We start from the raw sequence: 21,118 nt of genomic DNA on the forward strand, positions 1-21,118 counted from the left end.
GCTGTGTAAGTTTAAATTGTATGATCAGCACGACCAGAGTCAAGAAATAATCAAGTTTTCATCAATATAATATTCATTATGAAACAATTCATTGCTGTCAGTTAATTTTTTTAAATTACTGAAATCATCAGCAGATTGATACACATGACACAGAGTTTCACACTCGACTGTGTTCTTACATTCAACATTTCCAAGAGATGCATGACACTGAACATGACTGGAACACACACAGTATGAAACAGGAAGGCACCTGAGATTTGACAGTGAAAAAATGAGACTGTTGAAAGAGTAGAAAAAGAGAATAGAGCTGCTTAGAGTTTCAAGAGTTTGGTGTGCAGCTGTTCCTCCTGCTTACTGAAAGCTGAATGTCTGTGAGGGGCAGCAGGCAGCCCGGGCGGTGCTCCTCCACCCAGAAAGCATCTGAGAGTGCCGTCACGGTGTAAGAGGAGCAAAATGAAAGGAGGTCAATGTCTTATAATCCAGTGCTCCTATATAGGCTCATCTGACTCCTCGCTCTCCCTGTCCTGCTGCAGGGATGACAGTGTGAGGACAGGGGTTGAGGGGGACACAGAGGATGCTGGTGGTGAAGATGAGGTAGGGGAAGAGGTGGAGGGTGATTGGGGCTCCTGTGGAGGGCCTTCAGTTCTTGTCGCGGCTGTGCAGTCACTGGTGTCGTCCAAGCCGCTTGGGGAGGAGGGAGCAGAGTTGCACCCAGGGGTCCCTCTGGAAGCAGACACCTTCCCTCTGGAATCCTCCTTGGACTCCCTCTTCGCCGGCTCCCCCTCCCGTCTGCTCCCTTCCCCCCAGAGGTCTCTGTCCCTGGTGGGGGAGGAAGGGCTGGATGAGGGAGGTTGGTGCTTCTTAGCTTTTCTGCTGGCATCTCTGAAGCTGGCCAGAGGAGGACGGAGCCTCACGCCGCTGCGTGTTGAGCCCTCAATAGCTTTCTGTAACTGTGGGAGGAGAGAGACTTAGAATATGAAGAAAAAAAACTATGACGGATTCAATAAATCTTCATTCTTCTCTCTGTTTGACTTTTCTTCCTTTTTCCTCTTTCTGAAAGCTTCACCCTTCCCTTTCCTTCTATTCTACTTACTAGCTTCGATGCTCTTTTACTGAAGAAAAACATTATTGCATTGGTACTTGAACTTATCTAAAGGATGTGAGTACATTTGAGCGCCTAAATCAATTTCATTCACCCCTAATATAAAAAAAAAACAATAAAGTGGAATGATCTTGGGAGTTGAGTTGTGAGGGCGGCTAATAGAATAACATGAGCATGAATCACAGTGTAAAGTATGACAAACCCACAGAACAACTGCCCACTGAGATCATCAGCACTGACTGTTACGCCACATTACACGATGGAGCAGAGCGAGGTGACAAAAACATAGATGAAAAGTGACCTTACCTCTTTCAGCGCCACAACACCCACAAGCTTTCCAATGCTGGTGACATAGGCATGACTCAGCCCCAGCAGAGAGAACAGAGTGTGGGTCTGAATAGGGGGGAGAACAAAATGTGCGTGTGCGAGTTAAACATATAGTGCCGCTCCTCGCAAACACGTTACCGGATCATAATACTGTGACTTTTAACCTTTAAGCATATGACTCATGATACCACAATCAGCATCTGTGTCACTGAGTTCTGTTCACCTTGTGCAGAGAAGTTCTCTCCACCAGCTGAAATGGGGAGGGATCTACACGGATCTGCTCCATATCGATTGGTTTACCCAGCTCCGCCTCTTCCCAGGCTTTGATCTGTGTCGACCAATCAGAGGGCAGAGAGAGGGCAAAGAGTTAATACTTATTGATTAAGATTGTTTGATTGTTTCAGCTTTGGCTATGTGGAGACTGAGTCAATAAGGTTAGAGTACCTCCTCTGGGGACATGGTGTCAGTCACCGGAGGGGGCGTGGTCTCCTGAGCAAAGCGGAAGAGACAGAAAGAGACAGACAGATGGACAGATAGGGTTTTACTAAATGATAGTAAGGTGCCCCCTGGTGGTTTTGGTGCATCAGCAACTGTGTCAACTCCAGTGCTGCAGCTGCACAAACTCTGCCGCATCTCTCTCATGTCACACTGCTGCCACCGTGTTACAGATGGAGTTTTGAAGGTGGACTGATTAGGCTGCCTGAGCTGTCACTGAACAACCTGACAGCAGATCAGCGATATCTTTAGTCCATTGCAGTTAAACCGAGGAGAACTCGAGGTTGATCTGTGATTGATTGATACGAGTCAACAGCATACCTGAGTTTCTGCCTGGCCTGATGCAGATGAAGAGGAGAAGAGTCTCTGAAGAGCGTTCCTGACAGACGGCAGCTTGCGCTTGTCTAAGGACGAGGTACGACGACACGTGTAAGAATGACATCGCACGTCCGCCACATTTGTCTATATCTGAAAACGTCATGATACCTGAGTCTGTGTGATTGGCCGGGGGCTCCTGAGGTTGGGGGGATGGGATCGGCCCGTTGCATTCATCCTGCGCTGGAGTTGTCTGGGTGCATGAAATAGTTTCTTACTGTATTATAAATAACCAAATGTAATGAACTGCTGAATCAGTAGAAACACACCTGGGAGGAAATGCATGGATTTTTTTTCTCACCTTGTCTGTGCTCCCCTCTCCTCCTCCCTCTTCATCCACAAAGGTGAAGGATTCCCAGCTGACTTTCAAGCCATGGCTGGGTGAATTTTGCCCTGTTTCAAAGACTCGCCTCTCTGGGGAGAGCCACCAGTCACAGACGGCCTGCAGCTCTGTCCTCTCGATGGAGCCCAGAAGAATCATTGATTCTGGAAAGAGCAATGGTGTTAAAGTGGTATTCCACCCCAAATCTACCAAAAACTCACCAACTGCATGCTTGCAAGATGGTTGCAAACAGTACGTAGTTTCCTCAGGGGTGTTTGATTCTAAAGGTATATTTTGAATGGGGTGTCACTTTCACAGAAGGTACAGGGGCAAAATGCATCCATCCATCCATCCAGCCCAGGGTCAGCAGGGGGGGGCTGGGGCCTATCCCAGCGGTCACTGGGTGAGAGGCAGGGTGACACTCTGGACACGTCTATTACAGGACTAACACACACAGACAGACGGCTCACTCACACTCACACCTACAGGCAATTGAGTTTCCCATTCACCTGAACACAGACACGGGGAGAACGTGCAAACTCCACACAGAAAGGCCCACGCTGGTCCCAGCTGGATTTGAACGAATTACAGTGTGTCAGAGCTAACCAACCTAGAATGCATTTATAGTACAAATATGTTGACCACATTGGTACCTAATGACCGACTCGTCTTACCTTTAGAGTCGACCAGGGGGATGGTTTTGAGGGCGCTGGTCTCTAGCAAATGGTTCAGTTCGCGATAGGTGGAATGGGAACTCAGGAACTTCACCTTTCGCACCATGATGTCCTCCACAAAGATGTTATACTTGCTGGGAACACAGAGAAATACTGCAATAGTAACTAACTGGCAGCTCTGTGGCCAGAAACACCAACACACACACACACGCACACACGCACGCACACACGCGCACACACACACACACACACACACACACACACACACACACACACACACACACACACACACACACACACACACACACACACACACACACACACACACACACACACACACACACACACACACACAGACTCTCAATGCTTTTTCCACGGCTGAGGAATGTTTACCTGATATGGCCGAGGGCCAGCTCAGGCAGGTAAGGCAGCTTCTTCACCTGGATGATGGAGTCGTAGAGTGAAGGCTGCAGGCCCTGAGCCACCATGTTTGCTAAGATGACAGCCACCATCATGGGCAGGATGTGGGAGATTTGACCGGTCAGCTCAAAGCAGATTACTGCTGTGGAAACTGTGTGTGTGACTGCTCCCGTCATCGCTGCCGCACCTGGAAACAACAGAGGAAATAGAACATGCGTGGCGCTTCTGATTCTTCAAAATTAAACATCGCAGAGGCCTTAATGTGACCGATGTCACCAGGTCAAAATGGAGACATTAAGTCTTAACTGCTGTCATATGAACATAAATCTGCATTTTAGAGATTTTCAGTCTTTCAAAATCCCAGACTGCAGTGCATTCTAATAAATGTCATGTTTATTTAAAGAACCAAGCACTATGATTGGAATCTTCTATAACATTTAAAGCCCCATTTCAATATTCTCCAATCTACAATAATTTCAAGGATTCTCAATGCCTATGGGAGCAGAAGAGAGGTCAGGACACTGACCAATAACAGCGTAGCCTCCTGGCAGAATGCGGTAGACTATCCCATCAAATAAGATTCCATTGGGGAAGAGAGTGGCCATGATCTCTCCTACGAGGCGACCGAAAGCGGCTCCTTGAGGACAGAGATAAGGCACAGTGGTAGAGACAAATTGAACTGAAGCTCAGCGGGCGATAGTGCGCTTGGATTACAAAATCCTCTTACCTAATATGAACACGGGCATAAATGCACCCGAGGGGATGGGCATCGTGGTGGAAACTGCTGACATCCAGAACTGCAACACAAAAACAGGATGAAGATATGTCGAGGGTATCGTCAAACCAAACCAATCCCAGGAGTATTTCATGATATTGCATCTACTTAAAGGCAGCACTTTCACAGTGTGAGTGAGACATGCTCCACCTTCATGATGAGGAAAAGGAGGAGAATGACAAAGACGCTGACTCTGGGATGCAGCCAGGCGGACGAGCGACCCAGCCCAGCTGGAACGGTAGATCCTGAGATTTTGGTCCAGGTGAAATTATCAAACAGAGAGTTGATGCACTCCCTGGGCATCAGCTGCCAGAGTGAACACACTCAGGTTGTAAAATTGGATTTCAGACATGAAATATTTAGTAAATTCCATGAACAAACATCAAAAGAACTCAGAGGGAATGTCTTCATTTCTGACCTCTCCAGCCATAAACTGTCCAAATCCAGGAGGAAACGTTAAGGTGGCGATGATCAGCGTCACAGCTCCTGGATAGATCAATCGACTGGGCACACAAAAACACACAAACACACACACAAACACACACACAAACACACACACAACACACACACACACACACACACACACACACACACACACACACACACACACACACACACACACACACACACACAGTCATTGGCGCACACACACAGACACAGGCATTACCTGTCCTCAGAAGCCCACAGTAAGGCAGAACACCTGTAAATTATTGATGCCAGTAATAGGAATGAGTGTCTCAGTGTGAGGATGTACCAGCACAGATAGTACAGCTCTCCTGGTGCTGCTGCTTGCCTCTCCTAATGCTGAAGACTAATGTTCCCTGACTGCTGAGTCCCGGAAGGATAAGTGAATCTCAGCATTGAGTGAATAACTGGCTGAAAGGTTGTTAAGGCTTTGCTGCTGTCCTGGCCAGCGTTGTGAGACTGATGACTTTGCAGCGACGAGCCCAGATGCATTAAGTGGAATTGGATTTGAATGAGGAAAATGGTTTTGAGTTTTTGTGATTGAGAATGTCTGCGACCAGAAACGCCGGAGGTTTAAGAGCCGAGTGCCCCATTAGGGCTGTTGTGTTGTGTTGTGTTAAAATCTCACTGCCTGGTTAGGAAGCGCGTCATCGCCGTCGGTCTTCTCATGAAGAGGACCACCTGTCTGTTCAGGTAGACGAAGAACGCGCCAAGGAAACCGCATGAGATCCTGCAGCACAGGGGAGGAAAGGGTCAAGGGAAATCACTGGACACACACACACACACACACACACACACACACACACACAGTATACATACTGTATATTGGATATTGTTTTGTTTTTGTAATGTAATTAGGAAGCAAAATCCCATTTTAATGTTACATATTATTGATAATTTTAACATTAAATAAACAGCTCAGTTTGTTAGTACAAATTTCCTTGGACAGATTTTAGGGGGACACTTGTCATGTTTGACCTTTGACATCACATTCACCCTATTCTCACCCTATTATTGCAAAGGCAGGCAGCTCCTGCAGGTCGAAGGGGAAATCCATCCGGAAGTTAGTTTTGAAGAGAGCTGTGATTGTGACTGAGATGCAGAAAGACACAAAATCAGCCAGATTAGAACCAAAAGACACAAAAAACAAGATGTCGACGTCAACGACCAACCAACATGTGTTTACTGTGATTCTGTTGGCCGGCTTTTATGCTGTAAGAGATAACAAACATGTGGAGTTCATCCCAAGAAACTACTGAGCAGTTACATCCAAGCGACTATCCAGAATGTGCCAGGTCAGCATTCCTTTTTTTAACTCTGTGTGTATGTGTGTGAGTGTGTATGTGTGCGTGTGTAGTGTGCCTCCGCTCTGACTCTTACCAGCATCCTTGTTCCAAACAGAGAGCACCCTGAATATGAAGGCGCTGAATGTGGCAGCAAAATATCCCCGCCAGTAATTCCTCACCGCAAAGTAGGTAGACGTGACCTCAATACTGAACAACACTCCTGTCGGTGGAGAGATAGGAGGGTGGACAGAGGGAAAGAAGGGATTAAAGAGGAGATGAAAATGATGAAGGATGGTGTGTAAAATGAGAAGGAGGGGGGAGGCAGGAGGAGAGGGGGGTGAAAAAATTTGTTGAATAAGCAGAATGAGTCCAAAAACACTTGAAGCTGTGTAATTATACACAGCAGGAGAACCAAAGGGAATATTCTCTCTCTCTCACCCACACACACACACACTGCGGCACCATGTGGCGCAATAAAATAAACATCACAGTATCCTTAAAAACATTTCTAGAGGCAACAGGCGAACAAAGGAAAGGATGAACAAACACAGCTTCAGGGTGAGTGCGAGTGCAATCTAATGAAATCCACACACACAACACAACATCCCTGAAATGAGTGCTACCTTGAATAAGGCACATACTGTTCGGTTTTTGAGATTTAACAGCACAATGATTTTTTTTTTCAATCAAGATAAAATAGATTGTGGATTCCCTTGTTTGTTTATAATGGAATGTACCCAGTAAACATGTAAGTCAATGCAGCACAGGTATAAAAGTGGGAGCTGAGGTGAACAAATGATGAGATTAGAGTTAAATAAGAGTGTTGATGTCCTGTTTCATCCCCGCTGATAGATCAAGAAGATAGTCTGGAGCTCTGTGAGATGTAAACAAAGATCCACCTGTTGCATTTCATACAGTAGCCTTAGTACCTTCGTACAATACAGTAGTGGAAGAATAATAACGCCTCCTCCTCCCACAAATTTCTATGATTATTGATGCCTTATAATTATGTATCAGATAAATGTCAATGCCTGAATATATAAAATAATGACAATTCTACAATGAAATAACTTAAAATAACTTATAATAACTTTCTAAAGTTCTTGAAACGATGTCAAAGTACATTGTGCCATTGAGATAAAAAGAGACTGACACAACAGTGATAGTTGATGTAAACTTTTAAGTGTAACTACAGTCTTCAGATAAATAATGCGGCCTGAATGAGACATTGTTTGTGACACTGGGCTATACTTGACTGATTTCTATCTAAAAAGCATCGGAGTAGAGGGATAAATGACACAAAATGAAAATTCTGAGTAAGCACAGATTTGTAGTAAATGCTCAATGTTTTGTTCAGGGTTTGGTAGTAAGAGGCAGCATGCTGGGCACAAAGTGTACAGTACCTCCTAGTGGAGTGCCGAAACAGCATCCCACCCCCACGGCACAGCCAACAGTCAGAATATCTGTGTAACCATAAGGGTTCTACTGACACAGAAAACAGAGGGAAAGAAAAAAGGGAAGCAGGGAGTGAAAGGAGGAGGGAGGGAGGGAGGGTGAAAGGCGTGAGACATTAAAAGAGGGAAATGGAGGTGATGAGAGGGTGTGAAAAGAGACAGCCGGAGTGTTAGATGGACCGAGAGAGAATAAAGGATCAAGGTGGAGGACAGGTTGGGTAACAACAGGGGGAGAGAGGGACAAAAATGGGATAAAGTGAATGAATAATGCCAACTGGAGTGAGATACAAAAGTGAAAAGGGGGTAAAGAAAAACACACAAGACAGTCAAAATGCAGTTAGGAGGCACGCTAGCATTCAGGAAAAGAATTTCTGGATATCTGAGGAGGGATTTCTGTACACTGACACCTGCCCAGTGCATGATGGGATTGACTTCTGACCCCCCCGTGATCCAAGACATGATACATAAAGATTTAGGAAAGAATTGATAGATGTTGTGTAGATGTTTGCAGTATATCTAATGCCAATCTGCCAAAGTATTGGTCAGGATTATAAGGTTCTAAAGTATAACACCGGTTCAGTCCCAACTGATTTTTTCATCTCTTGTGTTTCAGATTTAAGAAATTCTTCTTCTCCATTTTAATCAACAAATAACAGCAGAGCAGAGAGAACCTTATAATCCAAAATTCACATGTTTCAAACTGCACAGTGCAGGACACTGATCTGAGGTCAGTTCCAGCTCCAACCTGTGGCTTGCTGATTGTATTTCAGGAGGCCAAAGCTGACCAGAGACCTGTGTCCGAGCGAGTCGGGGAAAGCAGGGCGGGACTTGCCTCCCACAGGGGCAGCGAAACAGGTGGCCACTCCCACGGAACACGCACACACCAACAGGTCCTGGTTATGCCCACTATTCTGGGGTTAGAGGTCAAAGGTCAACAGGACATGAGAAAGACAGGGTAGAGATCGAAAGAGGGGAGATAGAGGGAGGAAAAGAGGGGAGGGGGGAGGAGCAGGGACGAGAAGGACACGGGGATGAATCGGAGAGCAGAGGGAGGGACAGAGGGAGACAGGGATATGGGAGGTCACTGTTAATACACATGCCAGACATTACCATCACACTATTAATACAATGAGACACAAACACAGACGAGGTGTGAGAAGGGGGGGACAGAAACGAGGAGGGGCGGGTCTGAGAGAGACAGATGGGAGAGGAAAACAGTCGCAGGGTTCCCACACTCTCTGCACATTAAATTCAAGCACCGTTTAATCAATTTCAAGGAGTCAAAAATTGGTGTGTTTGGCAAAATTAGGCACCTTAAACACCACTTTGTGATTCATGAGCTTGTTAAGTCAGGAAATCAGATAAAGCAGTCGCTCAACCAGGATTTGCACCTGATTGTGAGGCATGGATCCCAGGTGCAGCACTTTCACAGTTAGGTTTACCTCGTGGGAACCCTTGTAGCTACAACAGGCAACAAACACGGCAAACAGAGGAGGCTTCAGCCAGAACAGACCGGGCCAAACTGCATTCCACATCATTACAGGACATTAGTGTAACGACTGAGGTCAGCAGGAGGGAACGGGGCTGATGGGAGATGAAGTCCGTTCTGGCCAGGGCCTCGGCTTACCTCATAGACTCCAGAGAAGATGGACATGAATCTGCTCAGCACTGCAGCACAGATGCTGGCGATGTGAACAAACGGGCCCTGAGTGACAGAAAAAATAAAGCCTGACACAAGTGAACGCCACTCAACATTTCTTACAAAGACGTCAACCATTGTCTCTATAACAGGGAGTCTAAACTGGGACATGTTGTATCAGTGCAGATAAATCACATTATAATTGCTCAGTGTGACAGTTGCCCTGCTACTGTAATGTGGGAAATGAATGGACTTTGCAGGAGACTTGAATAATTTGCTTTGTTCCCACGAGAGGAAAGAAAAAGTGTGACAGAAGATGATTTATTATCCTCCAACACTTCCAGAAAGAACAGACAGAGTGATGGTGGATGAAAGAGAAGAAGAGATGGAGGCAAACAGAGGAGGAACGATGGGAATGCGGTGCAACGGATGAGAATAGATACAGAGCATGACGAAATGGTCTGATGGCAAAAATATTAAAAGAGGATTTATTCACCTCTTTGCCCACTGGCATCCCGCTGCCCAGGCCGGCGGTCAGGCCAACGACTTTCGCTACGAAAGCTTTGAGGGTCAGAAACTCCTTCAGGACCACACCTCTCAGGATGGTCTTCAGCTCAGGAATACCAGAACCTGCGAGAAGCAGCATGTGGAGGGAGGATACACATCGAAAGTGGAAGAGAAGACAAAGGACAGATGCTGGGAGAGGACGAGGGAGAGCGCCTTACCGATGGCCTGCGGGGACACGAGGTGACAGAAGAGGGAGGCAAACATGACAAGGATCATGGGATAGCTGACCCAGGCTAGATACTGGAGCGCCACATTTCCCTTGAGCTCCCCGTGTATCCACTTATATGCTGAGAGGGACGGAGACAACAGAGGTAAAGAAGGAGAAGAGGACAAAAATGGTGCAATACAGCATCTACACCACAAACTAAAGACTCATGTTCATCAAGCTACACCTATTAAGAGAAGGAAATGGATCATCTTGGTCTAACTTTCTGGTACCTTGCAGACTCTTGGCGCTGGCATAGTCCATACTCCAGCTGACCAGAGCCATCATCAGGCCCAGCAGAACCAGAAAGATCCAGTCCTCCCCCATCTTGGTAACGATGTACCGCCGCATACGAGCCAAACAGTCTGGGAAGATCGGCAAAGTTATTGAGTCACCTTGAATCCATTACTTGATTTCATTAGTGGCTCTTTGTATTAAGAGGGTATTAGTTTATCATATTTAATGGCTGAATCCAGTAAATGAAGCCATCAGGTAAAGGTATTGTAGTGTTTAGGCGTGAACTGTGATGACTCCACATTCCCCGTCAGGTACCTTGGCATTTGGAGTAAGGACGGGGTTTCTTGGTAGAAGGGGCTTGGCTGTGATGCGACTCCAAGGTCATAGGGTGGTGATGTCGTCGGCCATGCCCTCTGCGGGCACCGGCAGCGGTGTTGTCCCCGGCTTGTCTCCTCCATTGTCTCTCTGTCAACAGACGGGCAGCTTCCCGTCTGGCATAGTTCCCCAGCTGCTCCCTGTACTCCCCGTACAGCTGTAACAGGGGAGAACGCAGCAGCATCACCCACAGTCACTGTGATTTAAAGATTCAGCTAACAAGTTCTTGGAGAGGCGTGAAAACAAAGAGACAGGACGACAGGTATGGGAAAGAAGGAAGGAGAGTGAAGAGGGAAGGAGAAATACCTGCAAACTGAGACCTGAGAGTAGGATAAAACCCGATCCAGTGTTAAGAGTCTTGAGATAACGAGAAAGCCATGGGGAATGCTTGGCGTGTGTGTAAGGGATACACACCAACCTGAATACCCCGGCAGACAGAAATAGACAAAACGGGCATAGAGATCGGAAAAACCCCTCCCCGAGAGAGGGCAGGGGCTGGAGAGGAGCCAAAGGAAGAGACCCTGAACGGGAGAACACTCCTCATCTTCCCCTTCCGCCTCGGACACGTGTGTACTTTAGACTGCTGACCACACACACACACACACACACACACACACACACACACACACACTCACACACACACACACACACACACACTAACAAGACAAATACCGTCTGTCCATAATTACTAATGTGACACATAAGGGTGTTTCACTTGTAATATGAGACAAAAGTTACACCCATAAAGTTTCCATGTTTGGGTTAATGCATATAAGGGCATGACAAAAGATGGGAGGAGAGAATAGAAGTGTTTGCATATGTCTCACTACCACAGATTTAGATTATTATTTGTATGAGGCAGCTCTTCACTTCTACAGTATGTGGCCCTACACTGTAGACATGGCGCCTGTCGTTATTGTCGTTATTAGGAGACGTTGTCAGCGTGTCAGACTGTTTATGAAAGGAGAGAGTGTTTCTGAATCGAATATGGCTTTGGGGCATGTCAGAGGAGGAGGTGATATCAACCTACAGACTCCCAAGTCAGGCCGTCCTCCAGTTACTTGATGAGCTTGCAGCTGATCTGGAGCCAACAACAAAGTAAAGCCACGCCATGCAAAACTTAGAAGTACAGAACTTCTTTCCCCTCTGCTTTTGCAGCACATCCATGGAGCTGAAAGCTGTGTTCTGTTGAATGTTGCACTATGTAATATTTCCAAACCCATCCTGACAGATGTAAGAAGCATCTTAAAGCAGCAGTGCATTCAAAGGAACTCGCTGAGGCTGTGCTCGTTCACATCATCAGTCTGAGTAAATACCTCGCTCAATTGAAAACATGCTGCGGTGAAGAAAAATACCCGGACTGCCATTTGCGTCATGCTTAGTGAACATGGCCCCATGTATGTAAAGTAGATTTGTGTCACTAAAAGCAGATTCTTTTTGAATGTATAAAGAAAATATAGATATTAGAAATATAAAACTAGCTGTTGAATAAGCAATATTCCCCTGTGAAATGTAGGAGTATCACAAAGTAAAGAGCAAAGACTTGAATAGTGCTGACTTAAAGGTTACTTTTCCCTGACTCACACACACACAGTTGGACAGAAGACATGAGCTGAGGTGATCTAGTTTGCAGCACGCTCCTTAAAGTGGAGGAGCAGATCGACCGGGTGCAGCCACGATGTGCAACTTTAAACCTGCAGATCACATGCGTCTACCTCACTGCACAGCAAGAAGCTAAATCATACGGAGAGAGCTGGCTGCCAAGCATTTCTGTCTCATGTTCTCACAGGAAAAGAAAGCTGCCAGATCCATGAGGCCCAACAAGAACCAAAGCTCGGCTGCGCGTTATTCTCTCCTTCTCTTCTTAATCTGAAAACAAACACATTGAAGTATAAATGAGTCTAATCTTTCTTCTGTGTTAAACCATCTAATCTCACAGTTTATTTTCAACCTCACTAAACACCACAAACTGCCACATTATCACATAGAAGCTGAACTAACGGTAGGTTTATGACGAGCTGCACATACTAGCAACACAAACTGCTCTGGTGCATCATAATTGTCTGGCATTATGCAGACAGCAAGGATGAAGAGTATTTCCATGAATCATAGCTGTGTGTGTGTGTGTTTGTGTGTGTGTGTGGTAAGGACCAGGTAATTGCATGAGATGGTTCACACAGTCACAGGCAAGCATTTTGTTTCCTGACACGACCAAAAAACATCATTTATTTTTTCCTTCTCAGGTCTCTTAGACATTTTCTTGTATTGTGTAGTTTGATACAAACCATTGTTCTCTGAAGATGTCGGGGGTAGCAATGCTGTGTAATCTGTCAAAGCCGAAAATCTCTTATTGGGATTCATTGCTATGTTACAGGATCCATTGTAAGGTAATCTTATATAAACCTCTCACCTGCTTTGACTGAGAATTGTAATGCCACATACACACTAACAGAAAACAGCATGTTGTACAACAGCTCTCTGCGGGTTAAGCATAAGGAAACGCATGTGATTGAAATTATTATCAAATCCAACTACAGGTTATGACTGCAGAGGAGCAGTGATTAACATATGATAAATTATTCATGAACGAATGAATTTGTGTATGGCTATCATGTATTTGATTTGATTAGACGTATATATGAACCATTTGCCTTTCTACTTCTATGCTACACTCGTCCATTCTGTGTATCTCATCAAAGAGGTTTCTAATTGAATTTGGCACAAATGAACAAATCACAAAAAAAAAACAGCTAATTAAACTAAAATACTAAACGATCTAATTAAAGAAACGTTTTAAAATAGCTTTTACAGTCACAGGACTGTGCTGATTAAATACAAAATTCACGTAAACAGAAAAGAGAGCAAAGAAAGTCAGAGCCTCCTCCGTCCTTCATCTTTTTACCTGTTCCTCATCAGTTGTCTTTGGCATGGTTTGGTAGCAGCTCTGTCCCTGTTCTGTCTCCTGTCTCAACGCTACATACAGTTTGACCTCAGCACCATGATCACTGCGCTTACACATTAACACCACAGTCACAATCCATCAACAGGATCAAACACACGCAAGCACCAGGCACCATCCAAACCAGGCTCAGAAGAAAAGAGGAACTCCCACATCATCGCGAACATTGTAGAAGCTGAACTAACGGTGGTGTCACAGATGAGTGTAGAGCGATTGTTTGAGCTTTCGTTATCAATAATCAGCCCATACATTGATTGATTGATCTTTACTCAAATGCTCAAAATTACCACTAGATTCTTCAAATGACACCACACCAAACATCAGAATCACTTCCAGACTGTGCCTCCCCCACCCCCCTACTGTATTTGTATCCAGGAGTTACAGACTAACATATGATTGATTGTCCAGTCCACTTGTTAGTCCAGCACCATATTTGTATTTTGGTACAGATCCCAGTTCAGACTGCATGAAATGCCTCTCTGAGTGTTTTAGGTTTCATTTATTTATATAATTCTGCTTTTCAAAGAGAGTATTATACTTTGGCGCCGTACATGAAATGACACACCGTAAAGGCTTTGTTGAATTAAAAAATGGGAATGAAAGTGAGCGAGAGACAAACAAAGAGATACGGAGAGAGAGAGTGGCAGCGTGAGAGAGACATTGAACACTGTGATTTATTCCAGGCTGGTGGCTTTGTTTTGCTCCATCTCTCAACCTTTGTTTTCCTTGTGTCACCGTGTGACCTTGTGCGTCCGTTACACTGAGGCACAGAGCCCGACAATGAGATCAGGAGCAACCATTTCCTCGGCTCTCACGCTCGTTTAACATCGACGCTGCAAGCCTCTTGTCAGTCTAACCGCAGAATGACCTTCACTCGGGTCAGGAGCAGCAGAGAAAACCCTCCTCACACTACAGTAAAGGAACCGCATCCACAATCAACCGTCTAAAGATCACTTCTTCCTCCCTGTTTATCCATTATTATTAATATTATTATTAATCTTTTCCCAGACTAATCCCTTTCTTTAACCTCTCTGGATAAATGTAGTACAGGGTTACACTTGCACCCCTTATTATTATTTGTTTGTGGTAATTGTACTGAAGGTCACTCTACTGCTGTTGCTTTCCATCACAACTACGACATGTTGAGAAAAATAATGGCTCTTTATAATACAGACCTTTGTTACCGACGTGCTCTAGTGGGATTTTAATTTAATGTGTCTAGCTGCACTCTATGTGTTTTCCTTAATAATGTTTCACACAGTGTACAAGATTTTCAAGAGGTAAATAATGGCTTAACATGAAAGAAAAGGCTTAGAGAGAGAGAGAGGGGCTAATAGATGCAGTTGGAGGTTGAAGGGCAGTGTGACATTGAGAGTTAATTAAAACAAAATAAAAAAAATCGCAGATTCCTTGTTTCCATATGAGAGAGTGAGCAATACATATTCATAAATATCTGTGTTTATTCCCGGGCATGCTAAATGTGTGTTTGTTTACAAGTGTGCAAAGTGAATGTGTGTGTGTGTGTGTGTGTGTGTGTGTGTGTGTGTGTGTGTGTGTGTGTGTGTGTGTGTACATGTGATGAGGCCTTACAATATAGCTCTGTCCTGCAGCACAAGGTTAATGATAAAATCCGACCCGCTCACTGACAGATAGATGGGGGAGATTAGCCCCCCCCCCCCCCCCCCCCCCCCCCCCAACACAGACACAGACACAGACACACACACACCCTCCTGCTCCCATCCAACATGCACATTCCACAGCCAAGTCTCCATATGCATGCACTAATTAACTAGCACAATAACAACTCCATGCCTCATCCAGACACACATCAAGCTGTCATGTTCTAATTAAAGAGCCTAACCTTAACATTAGAGGGAAATAAACTTGCATGTAATGTTTGGGCCCACATTGTACGCCCAATAGTCCAGGAAATGAAGTTTTTGTTTAACTCACATCTGTTATTTAATGTTAGAAATCAGAATTAACTTTTGACCAAATCTAAAAGCTTTCCAAAGGTATAAACTGAATCAACACAACACAATAAATAAAGCCAAAGTCCAAATTCTGTTTGGCCAAAAACAGATTGGTGTCACCAGTCGATCCAGAGCAGATCCAAACATAGGACAACTTTAAATGCTGTTAACCTTACCAGAAATTGATCAATATTCAGCACCGTCTCAAAAGTGTTGATGCGCTCCCTCATCTTCACCCTGGCTCCTTCGCTGCTCACTTCACTTTCCCGCGCGTTCTTTCCCTCTAATATACTGCAATTCCCTCTGAGGATATCTTCGTCTTACATCTGTCCTTGCCTGTCTTTCCTAGTGTGACGGACACAGACTGTACCTGCTACCTGCCTCAGTACAGTATGGACCCCAGTGACTGACAGGTATGGCCAGCGCAGTAACACACACACACACACACACACACACACACACACACACACACACACACACACACACACACACACACACACACACACACACACACACACACACACACACACACACACACACACACACACACACACACACACACACACACACACACACACACACACAGGGGGGAAGGAGTAGAGGTTAATACAGACGCTCGAGGCTTGACAATAAATTGTCAGCAGCTATTAATTCTGTGGGGTAGATTCCCGGTCAGGATGTCGATCCAGCAGATTCCAGCCAGATACTCTGGGATCATAAATGTGACAACGCTGTACACAAGCACAAAGTATGAATCGATTACTGAAGATTGAGTAGGAAGTATGACTGTGTGCAGGTGAGTGGGTTTGAGTGCTTCTTTAACTTTATTCAGTACATTTCGTATAACCGTGGGGCCTAAATGGGTCAGTGGCTGTTCTGTAGTGACCCAGTAGTAGTAAGAAGGATCCTGGGTCCATTGGGACAAGAGCACTGCTGCTTTTCCATCCTGCCAGGTACTTGGAATCTGATGAGAACGACCTCTGAATGTGGAAGTGTTGATGTGAAGTTGTAAACGCTACTGTCAAGTTTAGACAGTAGTGAGGGATGCAGCTTCCATTCTGGGTGTGAATGTGTTTCTCTGTGTGTGCGTGTGCGAGAGAGAGAGAGAGAGAGAGAGAGAGAGAGAGAGAGAGAGAGAGAGAGAGAGAGAGAGAGAGAGAGAGAGAGAGAGAGAGAGAGAGAGAGAGAGAGAGAGAGAGAGAGAGAGAGAGAGAGAGAGAGAGAGAGAGAGAGAGAGAGAGAGAGAGAGAGAGAGAGAGAGAGCCCCACTTTAGGTATGACCATTTCTGCTGGGACACAGGAGATGAATGCATACAGAGATGAGAGGGAAATGGGTTTATGTTCCACTCATGAGTCAAAATTAGTCTTCTATTTAGTCTTTACTGATCTGCGGTGAAAATGTTCCTCTGTATTTGAGCCATCCTGACCGCATTGGAAGGTTCAGACAGAAAGGATTTGGGTTAGTTTGGGGTTAGCATGGAGGATCTAGTGTGCTGCTGTAAAGTCCAGAAGAGAAGAAGTACCTGTAATAATAAAACTTAAGAGTTATATTGTCAAAAGAATTTTGAGAAAATGCTTAATGTCCTGTCTGACAATGTAAACAAATGGATTAAAAGAGTCCTGGACTGACCCCTGGATTCTGACCCCTGGTTCTTGTGTGGGACGTGTCTGACGCTTCAAACATGGTTTATCAAAATGGGTGAAGGACTTTTAGGAGTGTGAGACAAAAATCAGAAGCATGGTAGAAGTAAATAAGAGGAGACTTCATTTATAAGCCAGAAATTGTGACAGCAGGAGAACTGGGTTCATCACTCCATTTTAATCAAGCGCTGGAATATCTGGAACTCTTCTACTCTCAAACAGACTCTCTCGCTTTCCCATCGCCGTGTCCACGACTTGAACTCCTGTGTTGTCCAGCCCTTCACCTTTTTCTCTCCGTCTTCCCCCTAAAGCTTTTCCATGCAACCCCCCCCCCCCCCCCCCCCCCCCCCCCAACCCTGAGGTGAAACCTTACTCGTGGATAAATTTAGCAGCAGTGTGACCCAATGTTCACTGACACACTTCTCCACACCTCTCACTCTCTCATGCTGTTTGTCTCTCTGCTGGCCCATCTCTCCCAGGAGGCCTGTTGTACAGACAGATGGAGGGGTTTAACCTTTACACAGGAACAATAACAAGCTATTGACATGATTCTGCCAATTAAGAAAGACTTCAACTTGCAACTAGTCATCTAGTTGCTAAGAGTTTTTTTTTAATTATTACATGTAATTAAAAAGACAAATCAAGCAGTGACCACGCTCTCGTAGGAAGGTTAATGACTTAATTGTCTACATCCCTGCCATTCCTGTCTGAGAGACATTTGGCAGGTGAACATAATCCCCTTAGTAGGCTGGAACATTTGAGACTTAAGAGCTCTGTTTCATTGCTGTTGACATTGTCACAGATTGTTTTTATCCTCTTTCTCGCCGCATCCTCATTTTCGGCAACATTCAACACATAAATTGTACCTAGCAACAAGCTCTACGCTGTCAAAGTGGGAGCATGCACACCACACACGCTCTGGAGTGTGTCAGCCTGACCCACACCTCCATAAAGGCTACTTCCCCTGTGTTAAGGTCAAGGGTCAAGCGTAGCCGTGTCTCTTGGAAGCAATTAACGGGGGCGCATCTGAACACTAAACACATGATTCTGACAGAACGCAGCGTCAGTGTGCATCTGCATCTCCTCAGCTGGACAATTATGCAACCTGCAGTTATGAAATCACACACTGCCTACCCTGTTTTTGAGCGGTTCATACATATTATAATTCTACTTTACAGCTCTACACACATATTCCTCACACCTCTCAAGGCTCTAAATGCCCCCTCTCTCTCCGATGCACACACATAGGCCATCACAGTTCCACACCTGAGACATGTGTCTAGGAGAGCGGCCTTGAGCCTGTAAATCACGTGATTAATTGAGATTTCTTATTTATATCTGACCTGTGACCCCCCTCAAGAGGCACCGTGAGCCTGGGGGGGAACGGTGTAGGGATTTGCTTTGGGCAATCATCCATCTCCTCCAAGGAAAAGAGAAAGGAGAGAGGGATACAAGCTAAGAGGAATGGTATTGACACTCTCGCACTAGCCACACACACACACACACACACACACACACACACACACACACACACACACACACACACACACACACACACACACACACACACACACACACACACACACACACACACACACACACACACAGTAACCCCCTTTGCAGATGCGTCTGTTATTCTCTCTGCTTAAAGTTCCCTCTTAGCAGAAAGTACTGTTGTGAACCCCAGATTAGCTCAAAAGCTGTTTCGGGTGAGAGTAAAGTCAACGGAGCAGGTGTAACATGGTGATTGAAGTCAAAACCGAGTCAGTTACAGCGATGTGCTGCCAGACACCTCAAGATGATGCAGGGCGGAATGGCCGTCTGTGTGGATGAGCATTAAAACAGATGAAGCAAAGGATATCGTGACATGACTTCATCCCTCAGCATGAACGTACATCTAACCTGTCTCCTCAGGTTTCTGTATATTGGTATTTATATCCACCAACACATGAAAACAGCCATGGTTTTTAAGGTGACGAAGGGAACAGCGAGATCCAGAGGGGCACAAAGATTACATTTCGAGCCGACGCACATGCATTCTGTGGGATCGGGGCGGTGCAGTGACGCAAAAACAGGCGGCATACGAGAAACCTCACGACAGATTGGAAAGTCCAAAGTTGTTCACACCGATACTGTGGTTAAAGCCTGAAAAATAAAGGTTACATTAACCAGCACAAATCAGTTCAAGTGAGACGGGGAATCGTTCATAGTTTGTGGTTAAGTCAGATAAACTGTAGTGAAACACAAATGAAGTGAAGCAGAAACGACGTATGTGGTTGACTGGAAGGGCTGCACCAACACTGGACAGAGAGGGAACAATGCAAACAAGCCTCAGTGAGAGAAACTGTGACAGTGAGTGGGGAAGAGTGAAGGATGGAAGGAAAAAGTGACAGGTGACGAGATGGACACAGGTCAGTGAGAGACGGATGAGATAAGAGGAAAGAAACAAAGAGTCAGAGACACAGAGAGGACGACAGAAAGGGTGAAGATCGGGAAAGACCTACCAGGGTCTGCTGGTATCTCAGAGCCTTCCTTTGCGACGCATCTGCAGCCATTGACACGCTGTCACTGATCCAAAAATAACCTCACTGGACACCCCAGCATTTCCAATGGCGTGGGTAACACCATACACACACACACACACACACTCACCGTCTCTCTCCCCCTTACATACGCTTCACACCAAGTCAAATCAACACCAACATCAGCTTGAGCACATTCTCAAACACGCTCGTCACACCCAGGAATTGGGAAAACACAGACGATGTCCTCCTCAGACGTGTTCTCGTCCAGATGATCCAGAGGCTGCCAGCCATCCAGCTCCACTGCAGGACTGACAGGTGGACAAGCAGAACTTCAGACAGGCGGACAAAGCAGAGCACAGCCATCTGATGAGGCAGTGAAGGACGCAGCGCTTTCCTTTATTAGAACTGCAGACACCTAATAACACACGAGCACGCGCACACACACTTGTTGCCCCTAGCAGCACCCTCCCTGCCAGCAGGCCATTAGGTGTGTTTTTGTGAGTGTTTGGACAGGAGGTGTGTGGGTGGGGGTTGCAGGGGGGGCACCCCCCGATAGGGCTGCCCCCTGCAACGTGATCAGTAAGGTGCACACGACACCCCTATGACAGGTCACACCTAATCAGCCAATGATGCAAGGCAATCCCCATGACACTCACATGCTATGAGAGCCCCCTCTTCAAAAAAACCACCATGAATGCGCCCACCCACTGTAAAACTCACAGCCCCAAAACCCAGAGTGGAAAATGCTCTCAGGTATGTGACAGTAAAGTGATCTCCATGTTGCTTAACCCTGAGGTTCAAATGGGAGAAACGGGGAAACATCATTCACTCAAAGTGTCTGCATGTTAGACAGGTTGAAACGCTGGTGTGCTGTCGCTGTGGAATATCACTGGTGTGCTGAGCGAGAGAGAGCGACTGAGAGCGAGCGCCCCTCTCAGACAAGCTTGATCCTCACTTCAGTGGGTTTTTCCGCTTGTGCCTCCTTTCAGGCTGATGACACAGGCGGCCACATGACAAGCACCAAAACTCAGACCACAGATCCCCTTAACTCCGCCCTGCTTTGTGGTCCACACGCCAGTGCATAACAGCCTAATCTCACAGCGCACTGGAGGCCAGCGAGACACACACTCTGACCGTGTGTGTGTGTGTGTGTGTGTGTGTGTCAAAGGAGAATGACTGTGGACAGCTGGCTGGACCTCTATTTGATACAGGAAGAACATTATCACTGGGTGGTGAGCAGTGAGACAGATACATACGTCGTAGTCACAGCACAGAGACCTGAGCGCAGCAGAGTAGCTGGGA

General features: G+C 45.8%; 1 protein-coding gene across 1 annotated transcript; it reads right to left on the reverse strand.

Annotated features, from left to right (window-relative positions):
* Positions 1–5: 5 nt before the first annotated feature.
* clcn1b (chloride channel, voltage-sensitive 1b) lies at positions 6–19,846 on the reverse strand. The gene is made up of 23 exons (XM_076154841.1): positions 19,796–19,846; positions 10,659–10,875; positions 10,340–10,471; positions 10,060–10,188; positions 9,831–9,964; positions 9,323–9,400; positions 7,645–7,723; positions 6,336–6,461; positions 5,963–6,047; positions 5,584–5,685; positions 4,909–4,993; positions 4,641–4,796; positions 4,443–4,512; positions 4,242–4,352; positions 3,689–3,902; positions 3,296–3,429; positions 2,601–2,785; positions 2,411–2,492; positions 2,246–2,328; positions 1,874–1,918; positions 1,653–1,757; positions 1,409–1,495; positions 6–950 (listed from the first exon to the last, which is right to left on the reverse strand). The coding sequence occupies exons 1-23, from the start codon at positions 19,844–19,846 to the stop codon at positions 489–491; spliced, it is 2,952 nt and encodes a 983-aa protein (XP_076010956.1). The 3' UTR covers positions 6–488.
* Between the last annotated feature and the right edge of the window lie 1,272 nt (positions 19,847–21,118).

This window comes from Genypterus blacodes, unplaced genomic scaffold, assembly GCF_046128005.1.
Source record: "Genypterus blacodes isolate CSIRO-AG114 ecotype Tasmania unplaced genomic scaffold, CSIRO-AGI_Gbla_v1 ptg000063l_1, whole genome shotgun sequence".
NCBI lineage: Eukaryota > Metazoa > Chordata > Actinopteri > Ophidiiformes > Ophidiidae > Genypterus > Genypterus blacodes.

Coding starts and splice junctions, on each gene's coding strand:
- clcn1b (XM_076154841.1), bottom strand. CDS start 19,846: ATGGCTGCAGATGCGTCGCAAAGGAAGGCTCTGAGATACCAGCAGACC. Junction 4,353..4,442: donor TATGCCCGTGTTCATATTAG/GTAAGAGGATTT, acceptor TCTGTCCTCAAG/GAGCCGCTTTCGGTCGCCTC. Junction 1,919..2,245: donor CAGGCCAGGCAGAAACTCAG/GTATGCTGTTGA, acceptor CGCTTTGCTCAG/GAGACCACGCCCCCTCCGGT.